Below are 16,208 nucleotides of genomic sequence, written 5' to 3'. Positions count from 1 at the left end.
AGATTAACGTGGTGCGACACGTGCCGACTGCTGCAGACAGGATTACAAATAATTGAATACCTGGCAGTGGCGTGCGCAAGCTATTTAACTAGGGTAAGCATTGTACGTGCAAATTGTTAGGTGTGTATTTTTTGCATGTATGATGTGCACGCCAGTGATTGTTCGATCCCCGGCTGAGCAGGTTGAGATTTTCTTAATTGGTCCAGGTCTGGCTGGTGGGAGGCTTCGGCCGTGGCTAATTACCACCCTACCGGCAAAGACGTACCGCCAAGCGATTTAGCGTTCCTGTACCATGACTGCCAAACTTCAGCTGGAAGAAGGCACCTAATGATGATGATGTACGATGTCGTGTAGAAACCAAAAGAAGTGTGGATTTTTATTCTCCTCCTAACAAGTTAGCTCGCGTCCATCTTACCATCTTAGACTTATCATCTGGTGAGATTGTAGTCAAGGGCTAACTTGTAAGGAATAAAAAAAAATGTAATTCGAAGCCGTTTTGTGGGCTAAACGACTACTGGACCAACAAGGCAATCTTAATTATATGTAATGATTGATACTTGTACTAAACTAACATAACAATAAATAATAACCGTCTTTGTGCATAATATGGTTCTTCCAGTACCATTATAGTTATTATAATATAGTTATAGAGAAACTCGTGTTTCAGATATTTATTGGCAGCGCAAGGGGAATTCGATTATTATTTGTATACTCGGTTATGTAAATATTGCGAAACTTAATTTGGGTTCCGGGGATACGGTCCGAGCTCCTGACAGGGTTGTCAACTATTGATGAATAAATTTCTGCCTTCTGAAACGACGCGACGTTCGAAAGTTCTGTGTGCCTAGTTGGAGTTTTCATACTGTTACTATCGCGTTACCGTAAACCCAAATATATATGGAATTGAAACAGTAGTGCAGTAGTGCCACTAGATGGCGCTGTTTCAATTCATTAGAAATTCGTTAACGTGATCGTCACAGTATCAAACTACCACTAGGCCCTCTGAAGTTTATCGCTTGTACTTAATAGTAAATTACTTGAAGAATTTCGGAATAGCCACTTACGTATGTATGTGCTTACCTATGTATGTTTCGGTGTAGTGAATTTTGCATTGTTGTCTGAATTGCTTTTTACTGGTAGATTCTGGATGTGTATACCATTGCTATTTCTCAGGAGACAATTGAGAAATTCATAACGTAAGCAACATAATCTCGTAAGTAGGTACGTATATTGTAATATAGTCACGTCATGAGTAAAACTGTTCTTTTATAAAATTTTCAAAAATTTCTTTTTAAAAGACATGTTTTGTACAATGTTTGCAGTTACCGCGTTAAGTCGTCGTTATAAAAAATACATTTTTAGGACTATCTTTTTCCGCGTATTAACTCGTAATCGGTATTATGGATTTTGTCAATCAATTGAGATTGGTTGGGTGTGAAATTTACTATTGTGTATGCAAATAAAATATTGTCGATTTGTTGATAAAATACAGTTGACGCGAAAATGTAACAACAAACAAACAAACTGAAATTTGCATTCATCACATGATGTTGTAGTGGCCTACATGCATACCTACGACTACGACGACTACTACATATGGCGCATACACGTCCGTTCGCCGAGGCACGCTGCCGCAGACTGAGCGATAGCTCGTCGTGCGCCGAGATATATATGTAGCACCTCGTTGATCGCTGTTTCCAATAGACGACATCTCTGCGTGGAGTTTTAGGTTGGACTGAAGCCGCGACCGCATACGAAGCAGTTTTATATCACGCAGCGAAAAACCTGTTCCGCGTGATTGGTCAATTGTGGTTTTATTACTAACGTGTGTTCGCAGATTTGTATTGCTAAAATTGTAAATATTAATAAGACGAAAATACATTCGATATTGCATTTCCATACGATAAATCGCCTTTTATTTCAAGCTCTCTAACCTACTAGTAAAAACTTTACAGTGGTGACACCGACGTGAGTGAAAAAAATACAAAAAAAATAAGAAAAAAATATAAAAAAAATAAAAAAATTAAAAAAATGGAGTCAGAACACTCAGGAACCCAGAGAGAGCAAGACATCGAGTTAGTCTCCATCAAGTCGAGATTACCACAGTTTTGGCGCGATAAGCCTAGGCTATGGTTCGCGCAGTTCGAAACTATTACTGCCAACCAAAAGCTTAGCGATGAGGCGAAGTTTGGACTTGTCGTCGCGCAACTGGACAAGATGGACATCGAGCAAATTGGTGATATCATCCTGTCACCAGCCAACACGGGCAGATACGAGGCCCTAAAGAAAAGATTGCTGTCTGTCTATGAAGAGTCAGAAAATAAACAACTACAGAAACTACTCAATGAAGTTGAACTCGGCGACCAGCGACCTTCACAACTGCTACGACGGATGCGAGATCTGGGCCGCGACAAGATTCCGGAGGACACACTGCGGATGCTGTGGATCAGCCACCTCCCACCGGCAACACGCGCCGTACTAGCAGTGAGCCAAGAATCAAAATTAGACTCGCTAGCGGCTATGGCAGACAAAATGGATGAACATACGAAGGAGATACAATCTGTTTGTTCCTGTAGTCACGGAAGCGTCACATCTCCGAAACCTACGTCATCAAACGAGAGGATCATAGAAATGATCGAGTCGCTGACGAAGGAAGTAAACGAGCTGAAGATGGAAAGAGCGAGAGGCAACTATCGTCAACCATATACTCATCGCCGACGGTCAAGATCCCGGTCAAGGTCAGCAAATACAGAGTCGGCCGTATGTTACTTTCATCGCAAGTTTGGAAAGGACGCCTTCAAATGCAGAAAACCGTGCAATTTCGCAAAGAAAACCGGCCAGAGACAGGAAAACTAGGAGAGACTTTGGCTGCGACGGGAGCCGAGGTCAATGAAATGTTAACACACCGTCGCTTATTCATCAAGGAAAAGACCACTGGACTCAGCTTTCTCATCGACACCGGCGCGAACGTGAGCGTACTCCCGGCAAGAAATGCAAACAAAAAGAAATTGAAGCAAGTGGATTATTTGTACGCCGCAAACGGGACGTCTATTCCTTCCTACGGCGAGCGCATTATGAAGTTGGATATCGGGCTACGAAGACCTTACATATGCAACTTCGTCATAGCTGCAGTCACTCGACCGATACTGGGCGCTGATTTCCTGCACAAACACCAGCTGACAGTCGACATTCATGGGAGAAGACTGATTGACAAACAAACTGGTCTATCTGTCACCGGTTACGTCACGCCTACAACGGAGCACAGCATCAACACGGTGAACAATCAACAACCGTACCACGATCTGCTTGCAAAGTATCCGGACATCACTCGACCAACGCTCAAGCTCTGTCACAGCGAGGTAGAACATCACATAGAGACGACGGGACCACCGTTATACTCCAAGGCTCGACCTCTACCTCCACACAAGTACAAGGCGGCGAAAGAAGAGTTCCAGACGATGATAGAGCAAGGAATATGCAGACCGTCTAACAGTCCTTGGGCGAGTCCGCTGCATCTTGTACTGAAGAAGGATGGCACCTATAGAGCATGTGGAGATTATCGCCGGCTGAACGCGGTTACAGTTCCAGATCGGTACCCGATACCAAGACTTCACGACTTCACGTACAATCTACTGGGCAAGAAAATTTTCTCCACCATCGACCTGAAGAAAGCATACTACCAAGTAAGAAACCGTGAAGAAGATATACCTAGAACAGCTGTCATTTCGCCATTCGGGTTATTTGAGTTCACCAGATGCTGCTTTGGATTAAGAAACGCCGGGCAGACATTCCAACGGCACATCGACAACGTACTGAGAGGACTTCCTGTTTTTCCATTCGTCGATGACATACTGGTTGCATCAGAATCCGAAGAGCTGCACAGAAAAGAGCTAGAAGAGGTATTTAAACGACTCAGCGACAACGGATTACAAATTAACGTCGCTAAGTGCATCTTCGGCCAGCCGAAACTCGACTTTTTGGGTTATACAATATCATCCCAAGGAATTAAACCAACCGACGAGAAGATAAAGGCCATCACAGATTATCCTCGGCCGCAAACAATCCAGCAACTTCGACGTTTTCTCGGCATGATGAATTTTTATCGAGAAAATATTCCACACGCCGCAGAACATCAGAAGGAGTTGAACGCGTATCTCAAATACTCGAAGAAAAACGACAAGACAACCATACAATGGAGCGAGATAGCAATAGAGGCATTCAATAAGTGCAAGGAAGACATATCAAATGCTGCAACTCTGTCTTACCCATCATCGAGTTTGCCGTTCGCTTTGTTTACTGATGCATCTGAGACCTGCGCTGGAGCCGTACTTCAACAGAAAATTGGAAATAAATGGAGGCCTTTGGGATTTTTCTCTAAGAAGTTTAACGAAGCCCAAAAGAAATATAGCACATATGATAGAGAAATGCTATCAATTTATATGGCTGTACGTCACTTCCGCCGGATGTTTGAAGGCCGTGACGTCACCGTCTACTCGGATCACAAACCCCTGATTCACGCACTGAGTTCAATCAGCAAGAACGAAACACCGCGCCGGACAAGATATTTGGAGTACATCGGCCAATTCGTTTCCAGCATCAAACACATCGCTGGAAAAGACAACATCGTGGCTGACGCACTATCCAGAGTGGATACAATAACGTGCCCATCACCGATAAACTACGAAGACTTATCTGGAGCTCAAAACCACGACGCAGAATTAAAGAAAATAATGCTGAGTGACAGATATCAAGTCAGACGTATAACACCGCCAGGCACGACAACAACAATCGCTTGCGAAATGTCTACAGGCTCTGCTCGTCCGTTTCTACCACCGGAGTTCAGACGCCAGGCTTTCCAAGCGATTCATGAACTCAATCATCCCGGCGTAAGAGCGACGAGACGATTATTAACGACGCGTTACTTCTGGCTAACAATGAAGAAAGACATCACTGAATGGGCAAGAAGTTGTGAACAATGCCAGCGAGTAAAAGTACAGAGGCATACTAAAGCACCGATATGCAGTTATACGCCTGTAGGACGTCTAGAACACCTAAATCTAGATATTGTAGGTCCTTTTCCGGTGTCAAACAACTGCCGCTATTTAATCACCATGATCGACAGGGCAACGAAATGGCCAGAGGCGCAGCCAGTTGAAGACATCACAGCTGAAAAAGTCGCAAATGTAGTATACGACGTATGGATTGCGCGCTTTGGATGCCCAGTGACCATCACGACCGACCGCGGCAGGCAGTTCGAGTCCGAAGTGTTCACCAAGCTAATGCATCGCATGGGAATAAAGAAAACACGAACTACGGCGTACCACCCGCAGTGTAACGGTATCATCGAGCGCTGGCACCGCACGCTGAAAACATCACTCGCCGCGCGACTCAATTCTACGAACTGGACGAATGAAATACCTACCGTATTACTCGGCCTACGCGCAGCATACAAAGAAGACATCGGAGCTAGTACGGCCGAGCTCTTGTATGGAAAAACACTACGCCTTCCCGGAGAATTCTACGGCGAACCTGTTACAGTACACAGCCAGTCGTCTCAGTTTTTGAACAATCTAAATGAAGCTATGAAGAAAGCGCAGATGCAACGAGAACACAACACGCAGCGATCATTCATTCCCAGTGACTTAAAGACGTGCACACATGTATACGTACGCAATGACGCAGTGCGCAAACCTCTCACGGCTACCTACAGCGGACCGTTCAAAATCATCGAGCGCCATAATAAGTACTTCCAAGTGCAACTAGAAAATCGATGCACAACCGTATCGATAGATAGATTGAAACCAGCGTACACCTTCAACACGACAGAACACGAAGAGATGGAAGCACCGACGAGCTCATACAAGGTCACCAGGTCGGGAAGAATTTCAAAACCACCTGTGCGCTTCGCTGAGGGCGGAGTAATGTAGTGGCCTACATGCATACCTACGACTACGACGACTACTACATATGGCGCATACACGTCCGTTCGCCGAGGCACGCTGCCGCAGACTGAGCGATAGCTCGTCGTGCGCCGAGATATATATGTAGCACCTCGTTGATCGCTGTTTCCAATAGACGACATCTCTGCGTGGAGTTTTAGGTTGGACTGAAGCCGCGACCGCATACGAAGCAGTTTTATATCACGCAGCGAAAAACCTGTTCCGCGTGATTGGTCAATTGTGGTTTTATTACTAACGTGTGTTCGCAGATTTGTATTGCTAAAATTGTAAATATTAATAAGACGAAAATACATTCGATATTGCATTTCCATACGATAAATCGCCTTTTATTTCAAGCTCTCTAACCTACTAGTAAAAACTTTACAATGTAGTGCGAGTGACAACCCTGCTTGTTCTGGAACGTAATTATACGCACGCGAACTAATTGCGCGACCTTGGGGCGTGGTCCGAATCTCTATTATCCCTGGCTCTTTGTCTCTTTGTCTATGGTATAGTTATTATTATTGATATTGAAATAATTTTATTTAGCGGGTAGTCCACTTAATACACGATAAACTTTATAATACACAAAGTTCTAGTACATACTGATCGGTTTGAAGGTAGTGCGGAACAAAATAGCTGTTTTTGGCATCTCCTGTGAAAATGCAGGCTGAGATGAAAGCTGGTTTAACGAAGCTGAATGCTGTAATAAAGATTTTTTCTTTCTTCTTTCTTTCTTTCTTTAAGCATGATGAAAGATGAAGAAAAGAGAAATGGCTTAGCGGAACGTTTTTGCCGATAACTAGCATTAACTAAATTCTTTACGAGATAGCCCTTGACTAAAACCTCATCTGATGGTAAGTGATAATGCAGTCTAAGATGGAAGCGGGCTAACTTGTTAGGAGTAGGATGAAAATCCACACACCTTTCGGTTTCTACACGACACTGTACCGGAACGCTAAATCGCTTGTTGATACGTCTTTGTCGGTAGGGTGGTAACTAGCCACCGACCGAAGCCTCCCACCAGCCAGACCTGGACCAATTAGGAAACCCCAGCCGGGGATCGAATCCAGGATCTCCGTCTTAAATCCATCGCGCACACCACTGCGCCACGGAGGTCTATATAAAGTCGCAAAACCAGCTGACAATCGAACCCAGGATCTCTGATGACAACCAGTGCGACAGAGAGGTCGTTCAAACCATCCACTCTAGGTTCCCTGACCTGTAGCCAAGCACGTCGATTCTCTTTCTACGATCGCAAACGCTCCGAAAATTCAAAAATGTATAGAATTGACATTTGCTATCGACATATCACATGATCAAGTTGTCGATCGCATTTGTCATTTCCATACATTTTTCTAGTTTTCGAAGCGTTTGTAGAAAGAGATGCGTGCCACATGGCTACAGGTCCTTGTATGTTCATTATTATGCACACGCGAATCGTTTGACCTTGAGCTCAGACCAATTCGCCGCTAGCTTTGGCAGGAAGCTGTGAGTGGACGCAGTTGTGCCAACCATTAACTTCGCTAATATCTACACTGTGCCAGTTATACTGTGTTATGCATAATATAGTGTAGGAAATAGTAGTCTGAGACGGATATGACGTCATGAGACGCGAATTGTTTCCTTAAAGTGTGGGGAGTTAGAGATCGGTAACGATCGGTTTGCGGGAACGACTTGCGATATAACGGCGCGCTCGTCGTACGGTCCGCTTCAGTATGCTCGTGGCTCAAGTTGCTCTCGCCGCCTATCCCAAGTAACCCATAAAGAATTACACAACAAGAGATGTGGACGGCTCGAACGCCACGAGAACACTGAAGCCGTCCGTACTGCGTACCGCAAGTCGTTGCAACGCGGCGATAACACTTATGGTAGGCATCCACTGATCCGCATCGTACGTTTTGGATGCATCGCATCAAACGGATTTTTAATTTTACGGTAAGTAGATGAAGTTCGTTTGATGCGATCCGTTCAATGCGGATCAGTGGACGCACTTGTATGACTTTATGTACAAACAATACTAACATCCATTTGATGCAATGCGTCCGATACGGATCTGTGGACGCCCGCCGTTAAGATGCGAAAATGTGCACCTTTAAGGCAAGACGGTTTGCCTTTGTGTAGTGCCATAAGTAGAAAGACTAATATAAACAAACTACTGTCACAGACGAGGAGTATATCTCAAACAACATTCGACCCCAATTACGTAATCCCGAATGGTGCTCCAAAGATTTATCGAATTGCCTTTTTCCTTGGTCGGCAATAAATAAGTATCAGCAAGCAAGTTGCGGAAAAAATAACGCTATAGTACAGTTTTAACTGCCTCCTAACTTGCTTCCGTCGAATTGGATATTTGTACTAAATAAAAACGGAGGGAATATAAATTAACTCCCCTGCCATTATGTTGGCAATCAACTGAATTAAAGCCCGGAAAAGCTACACTAGTATTATTAAAGCCAAAGTTAATGTTTGTCATATATCTGTCAGTCATCACACCGCAACTACTGAACCGATTTGGCTGCAACTTGGAATAGAGATAGAACATACCCTGAATTTACACATAGGCCACATTTATGTCTGTAAAATCTAAGGTTACCGCGGGATTTGTGGAAAAACTGAGTTTACTATAATACGCGAAGTGTCTAAAGCCGCGTCAAGAGCAGCGAACGATATTGTACTAAAGATTCACCTGCACTAGATTCGGTGTTTTATTTTAACGCTTTTTCAACGTCCGTTAATAAAGCTCTCGTGCGAATGGTGTCTCACGGTAGCATACAAACTACCAACACAAACTGGGGTCAATGTATACAAAATGTAAATCCTTAATCCCACGCTTTCCATGAATATTTCGGGCCTTATCCGGCCGCGGCCGCGTTAAATTATATTCCGCATTTATTTACTTTAGCTCTTACAAATACTTTCACTATTACCGGCCAAAATATAACCATTATACATCAAGCGTGGACTTTAAGAGCTTTTGTATTACTCGATTTACGGGACTCATTTGTTAATGTCTACTTAAATCCGAGTGATGTTTTGTTCAAACAAAAATAAACTCAAAATAACCTAGAAAAATAAAAATCATCATCATCATCATATCAGCCGATGGACTGTAGGACAAAGGCCTCTTGTAGGGACTTCCAAACATCACGAATCTGAGCCACCTGCATCCAGCGAATCCCTGCAATCCGACATTCGCTTGATGTCGTCAGTCAAAAAATAACAAGCAGATGCTGAAATAACCCAAAAATTAAAGATTTTAAAATCCTTGTGAAAACAATACTTCATCATTATTAACCCATATTCACTCACTGCTGAGTCTCCTTTCTGAGAGGGGTTAGGCCAATAGTCCACCACGCTGGCAGAATGCAGATTGGCAGATTTCACACACGTAGAGAATTAAGAAAATTCTAAGGTATGCAGGTTTCCTTACAATGTTTTCCTTCACCGTTTGAGACACGTGATAGTTAATTTATTAAAATGCTCACACATAACTGAAAAGTTGGAAACTAAACTCACGTCTAAATTGATCCATCCGTTTACACACTAAAATGCCACAGATACACACACAGACACACACACAAAATCAAATTTAAAGGCACGTTTTCATATTTTCCCACGGTTAACTTACTCGTATTTAACACCCATTTTGCGTAGAGTTCAAAACTATGAGGATAGGTTCGAATATTAATGATGTTTTGAAGTTCTCGTTCGATAGGTTTCGAACTACAAATAGCCTGAAATACGATAATGGATTGTAGTTCTTGAATAACTAACTCGAGAACTGTAGAACTTTAGATAAGTGAGGTTCAGGTAACAAATTGCCTGTTACAGGAGTTCTCAAGAAACTTCTCCATTAGAGTAATAATTGTCTTTCTACTATTGATTTTCTAAAGATTGCACTGTCCTCTATTAGCTAGAACAAAATAATTATGTATTGTAGAACCATTTTAATAATAAATATACTTTCTTATTGTATTTAAAGTTTTATAATTCGTTATTACGTAGGTACGATTGTTTCAGGAACTCCGGTCTATTAGATAATCTTCAATTACATACACCTAGAAACAAACGGTTTTTATTGCATACTAGTTTTACACTTTATGTTACCGCGCAAAATTATCTCTTTAATTAGCTCAGTTATAATCCATTATTCAGAGCTACGGACACACATTTCATTGCGGCTAACACATTTACACTCTTTAGGAAGGCTTAATTGTTAAGCTAATGTATGCAAATTGATGTATTAACTCTAATATTGTTATTTATGCCCTTTTCAGCGAGTACCGGAAGAAACCTCGCAGCGCCCCAATCTGATGTAATGCACTACGCGGACTTCGAGATCGAGCCCCACGTCGCAGAGAGACAAGCGAGGGCTATGTACTTCACGAAAACCCCACAGAACACAAACACAAACAGAACAACGCCAACTACACAGAAAAACACAACAGAGAAAGAGCCGACAAAGACGGAGACATTTGTTACAAACATGACCTTATCATTGACAAACATAACACAAGTACAGACGAGAATAAAATGGACACCGATCAATATAACAGACAGCAACGTATCTATTATATCACTGCCAGATAACACAACAAACCTAAATTTAACAATGGATTTCACTAACACCGAATCTCAGAACTCCACATTTGCGAAAAAACGCAATTTGACAACGCCCGATTTCGTCAAAGAAGACCTCACTTTGGAAGGCGCTTCCGAAAGTCGGATAGTCACTGAAAAGCCCTTGTCTTTAGAAACGGCGTTTTTACAAACAAGGATTCCACCGAACGTAGAAAGTTCTAGAAGGATAATAGATACTACCGATGGTGGCATGGACACTGGAGCGATAGCTGGGATATCATTCGCTGCGTTGGTGCTGGCAGCATTGGCCGGTAGTACGGCATTCGTTCTGTACCGTCGAAGGTATCTGAATAAACCGCAGACTCTGAACGATAAATGCTCGAACCCAGATTCGAGTGGATATTTGGACGACAGTACTATCAGGGTAAGTTGTTTTTCAATAGTTTTGATTAAGTTTAAAATTTCCCATGTTCGACTAGTGCATAAAAGTGGATATTGCAAGATTCCAGTGCTACATCCGTGTATTGGCATAAAATTATAAACAAAAAATATATTAAATCACGAAATTTTTTAAGGTTGTTTCAACTGCACCACTCCAGCCTGATATACGGTTACGTATTTTGTACTTTCTTTTTATTTATTCTTACTTTGTTTCCTCCGGAACAGTACGTTACAACACTCGTAATTCAACCACTTTTAGTAATTAAATATACTTAGTTTTTATATAAGACTGAATCCCGATAATTGGTTTATGTTCCATATTATGAGAAATCAATTACAAATACGTTTGAAAACTATACATCGTTATTACGCAGTTACGCGCGCTTGTATTTTGAGCGAAAAGTATACTGCACTAGTCCATAAGTAAATTCTGTAAAAATCTAGAGTTAGGTTAGAACGTAAACAACCCAGGTGCCCAAATCCGTGTTTTTATCATATCCCTACGACATATTATGCTTTACAAACACTTTTTTGCATTCTAAATCTATACAATGTCAGATCACGTTGATTCTAGCCTTGTGAATTTTATTAAATTATTGACTGAATTAGCTTCAGAAAGTATACGCGACCAGTACTTACAAATCGTGCATAATTTGCCAGAATTTTATTTTGTTTTACGTTCTGAAACCATACAGAGCTATAACACTATGAGTGCGTAATTGCCTTGTATACATTCAATATACGCTATATTTTGTACCCAATGGAATATGTAGACAATCACTGTATACATATTTATTTCTTGTTTTTCCAGGACAACTCTGAGGAGATGTACAGTTTGGACAACGATTCGTTCTTGAACTCGTTGGAGGCGATGACAATACAAAACTATTGGACGGACACGGTGAAACACACCAAGCTTTAGCATGACATCAAATTGACTACAATTAGTGACATTTAAACTTGAATTATTGACATTAAGACTAATTGAATGTCACAGAAACAATTCCAGTGAATTCCATAATATATTGTATTTTGACTAAAATTCTTAATAATAATTGTGACTAATTTATCAAAACATTTATGGTGGTATTAACAAGTCAAAGGATACAAAATTCTGTATTCTGCATTATACTAAGTAAGCCTTAATTAAAATGAAATCTTAAATAAATTTCAGTGTTTTAGAATAGGTATATGGAATGTAAATCTTCAATCTTTAACTTAAAGAATTTCTCAAAATAAGATCATAATATATTTAATATCTGTCTAATAAGGATTGATTGCGATTGATATTTATCATTTATTTATTTATTTTCATTTCGTGTTGCAATATAATTTATATAAACGTTTAGTGCTTGAAATATATTCTACTGGATGTTAATTTTATATAAATTATGTTTATTTTCTTATTATTTGTGTATGTACCTATCTAATATATGAGATTGATAAATGTTATGTTCTTCATTCGGAAAAATAAATATATATTCTTTAAGTTAGTCTTCAGCCAAGATTCTTATTAAAATCTGTTAAACAAATCCAAATTAAATGAGGACAGGAATAAAAATCAATATAACCTTGTTGTGTGCAAACTTAAATTTGAGGTTATCATAATGATAATCGAAATTTATCATAGTTTTAGTACACGAAGGCTAGTTTTTAAATCCATATAACATTTTATATGGACTATAGAAATGTTTTGAGATTATTTCTGGAGATAAAATTGGATTTAAGTTTTGGTACCTACTAATAAACATATATATGTTTCAAAAACTATATATTAAAATGAAAGGATTATTAATTCAATTTATTTTAGTTCAAAGTTTTGTTTAGTGTAGGTAATAATAAAGCTTGATTGAAGTCAATATAGTATATTATATACCTATCTTAAAAGTGTCATTCTGTGTCAACTATTATAATACCTGTACTGTAGTATTATTAATCATAATAAAGAAAATGTATCATAATATTTTATTGATCGATGTGAAATGTTTATAATTGTCAAATAATAGTTAATTTGTAATAGGAATCGACTATTTTATTTATATTATTAGAAAAAAAAACTTTCCTGTAAATAATTTATAGTCCTTGGGCCCAAGAGCAAAATATTTATTCATAGCTATTGATCAAACTTTGTGTATATGTTATTCATGACGAGTCATGACACAACATGAATATCACACAGTGGCGTGCACATCATACATGCATTAAAGTACTGCATACCCTAAAACATGTTTTGTTAATGCTTATCCAAAGCACATTTGCCTAGTTTGGTTAAATTTGCGTACTAGTGCATACCCTGATCAACAATCTTATGCACGCACATACACAAAATTTTAGTTATGGTCATGAATAATTATTTTGTTCTTGGCCCTAACCCCCCATATTAATAACCATGAATTAAAATTTAAGCATCAATTTACTTCAAACTTTAAACAGTATTGGTTAGGTCCACTTTACTTTGAACTAAATCGGTGCTTAAATCTTAACCTATGTTTATGAATAAGGGGGTAATAATAAGTATGATTGTGATAATATATTTGTTGTATTGTTAATTGAAATTACTTATCATAATTTTAGTTCATGTAGTTAATAGTTTATGTTTATTATTTTATGTAATGAGGATATATAAAAATTAAATATATACAACAAAGTTAATCATTTTGTATTAAAACTAATACATAATGCAAAAATAATTATTTCATATAATTGTTCAATTTGACGATTTACATACAGCTTGGCAAAAAAGTGTAAAAACAGAACTAACTTTTTTCCCTCTTACAACACTATTCAACTTGTCAGTTGTTAGTGTCTACTGTCAAAAGTGATTATTCTGTCGGCTTTGAAGGTTATGTTGCTATGGTTACGTTTACGTTTCTCGTATTCGTGTTGCCATATTGTCGCCTCTATTAATTTCTACTCTTTATTGCCAAGCTATAGCTAAAATAACTAGAAGTAAGGATGATCTCAATATTTCATGTTAAGTCACGATTTAGTCTAAAATTGTTTAGCTTTAAAAATCCTGGTGTGGGTTTTGTATTAACTAGTGTCCACTAGCCCACTGGTCGAAATTCGATCGTAATCATTATTGAGATGTAAAAAAATATATATATGAATATACATATTCCAACATTTTTTTCTACATTTATACATTAGTTAATCGTATCTGAGTATATTTGTGACTTTAGAAGCGTAAAGTATGATGAATAGAGACTTAAAACCGTTACTATTCCTTTAGTTGCGGTTAAAATTTTTTTTCGTTATTGTAACACTAATGCTCTATTCTCAAGCTTTTATATTCTAAACAAAAAAAAGAAAAATGACTGGAATTTTAAAAAATTAAAGGAAAATGACAAAAAGAGAAACAAAAGGTCCTGAAAGGGTTTGCCTTTATCTACTATAAATGCATATTATTTATTTATCTTTATCTATGTCACTATTATAATTAATTCAAAATTCAAATTTAGCTCATCTCAAATAGGCTTACTTCACAAACACTCTACTAAATAATTAATATTTTTTTAATAATATATAATTTATATTAATAATTTTAAAAATTTCGATATTAATTTACGTAATTGTTGTTAGTGTTAAATTTTGAAATACAAATTATGAAAAAAGTAAGTATATACGGATATCAAGTAGACGCGTGACGTTTGTTTTTATGAGTTTCACTGGCTTCACCACGCTGCTTGCAAACACTCATTCTGGATTTATTCTTTATTCTGTGTGAACCAATTATAATAATTAAAGTTTGTGGAGTTGGCATAGCAATTTTAGATTTTGTAAAATACACATACAAATACTTTTTGTCTCAGTTCATAGACACAATATTTTTTATTGCAAACATTGAAATAGTGGAAATTTTAAGTACTATGAAGTCAACTGTGTCAACTAATATAATATTTAATAACATTTAACGGCCTTGTTTACTTAAAATGGCCTAGTCTTGCGCCTTATCCTTTTTATAATGCCTACATCAGATTAACTCCGCAGTACCTACCCCCAAATTACTTAAAATATGTTAACTTAAAATGGACTATCTCATAAATTTATCGCCATGGAGGTTTGATGTTAGTAAATAGATATGAATACGACGATGTTGATTGGTATAGGTATTTATTCTTTCACTGATTATAATAATTGTAAAAGGACAGAAAATAAAAGGACTATTAAAGTGATGATGCGGTGTGCGGAATGGAGGAACGGTAAAGATGTAATGATGGGCGAAACAATATATCCACGCATGCGCGTTCGAGGGAATTCTAAATATGAAATGAATCTGGAATGTGAATGTAGATGGCCTAACCTAAAGTGGGCGAACGAAAGAGTTCGTTCGCCACAAATTATCCGATAAAATTGGTTCAAATGTGTTGTTTATGAATTTGTTAATTTATTTTGTATTTGTTATTATAATTGTTTATTATTTTCTATTTCCGTCCATAAAACGTTAATTTGAAATTGAATTGCATTTAAATTTTTCAATTCTCTCAGTCCTTAAGTTTTGGGTTGTTGATTATTTTTACTTAAACTTTAATGTTATGAACTTTTTTGTATCATTCGTTTAGAAAATATTTGTAAGTGACAAAACACTGTATCTAAAAGTTTTTTGTTTTTAGTCACATTGGAACCCTATTATTTTCAAGATATCTTATCAACGCATTTCTCAGTATTTTAAAGTCTTAATGAAATATTTAAATGTGCGAGGAACTGGAAGTGTGTGTGTGTACCACGTGTAGTAATATCACAGCACAGTAATATAATAGGAGGACAAGTTGAAAAGTATCCAGTTTTATGGTGTAAATAACAGTTAAACACCTACTAAAATGGCGTTAGCGTAAGTAAATAATGTGGTTTGAGTAATACCCTCGATATTTAAAAATCTAATTATTATTAAGGGAATAATTGGTACAATCAAAAATGTAATTAAAGTTATTCGCATATCGCTATTGTTAACAAACATGCACTATTACTATATCACAATGATACAGATATAATAACTTTATAATTATTAGAATTATTCTTCTCGGTGTGTTAAATGAAATTATAAAATGTTTTTTTTTTTTATAGTGTTAATGAAGTGTAAAATATTTTTGATAGACGTAAATAAAACCCCAATCTTCGTGTCTGTATTGTAATTTAGTTAAAAAGAGTGTATGTAGGTAACATTCGTAGAATAATGTATTAAATTTATTTTTACTTGCAAAACTTCTTTTATTCAATCTGTGTACCCTGACTCAGTCATATTTG

At 38.0% G+C, this 16,208-nt stretch overlaps 2 protein-coding genes across 4 annotated transcripts in view; one reads left to right on the top strand and one right to left on the bottom strand.

Annotated features, from left to right (window-relative positions):
- Positions 1 to 16,166, top strand: part of LOC112054492 (uncharacterized) — an 83,114-nt gene extending 66,948 nt beyond the window's left edge. For all 3 annotated transcript variants that reach the window (XM_024094289.2, XM_052891308.1, XM_024094287.2), the window contains 2 exons: positions 10,220 to 10,947; positions 11,776 to 16,166. In XM_024094289.2, coding sequence (XP_023950057.2) covers positions 10,220 to 10,947; positions 11,776 to 11,886 — 839 coding nt within the window. In that variant the 3' untranslated portion in view covers positions 11,887 to 16,166. The remainder of the gene's footprint in view (positions 1 to 10,219; positions 10,948 to 11,775) is intronic.
- LOC112054493 (calaxin) overlaps positions 1 to 16,208 on the bottom strand; it is a 292,161-nt gene that overhangs the window by 85,479 nt on the left and 190,474 nt on the right. The gene's annotated exons all lie outside the window — the stretch shown is intronic.

The sequence above is a fragment of the Bicyclus anynana genome, chromosome 1, assembly GCF_947172395.1.
Source record: "Bicyclus anynana chromosome 1, ilBicAnyn1.1, whole genome shotgun sequence".
In the NCBI taxonomy this organism is placed as follows: domain Eukaryota; kingdom Metazoa; phylum Arthropoda; class Insecta; order Lepidoptera; family Nymphalidae; genus Bicyclus; species Bicyclus anynana.
Note: the sequence above shows the minus strand (reverse complement) of the source record. Positions and strands in the feature narration are given on the sequence as shown.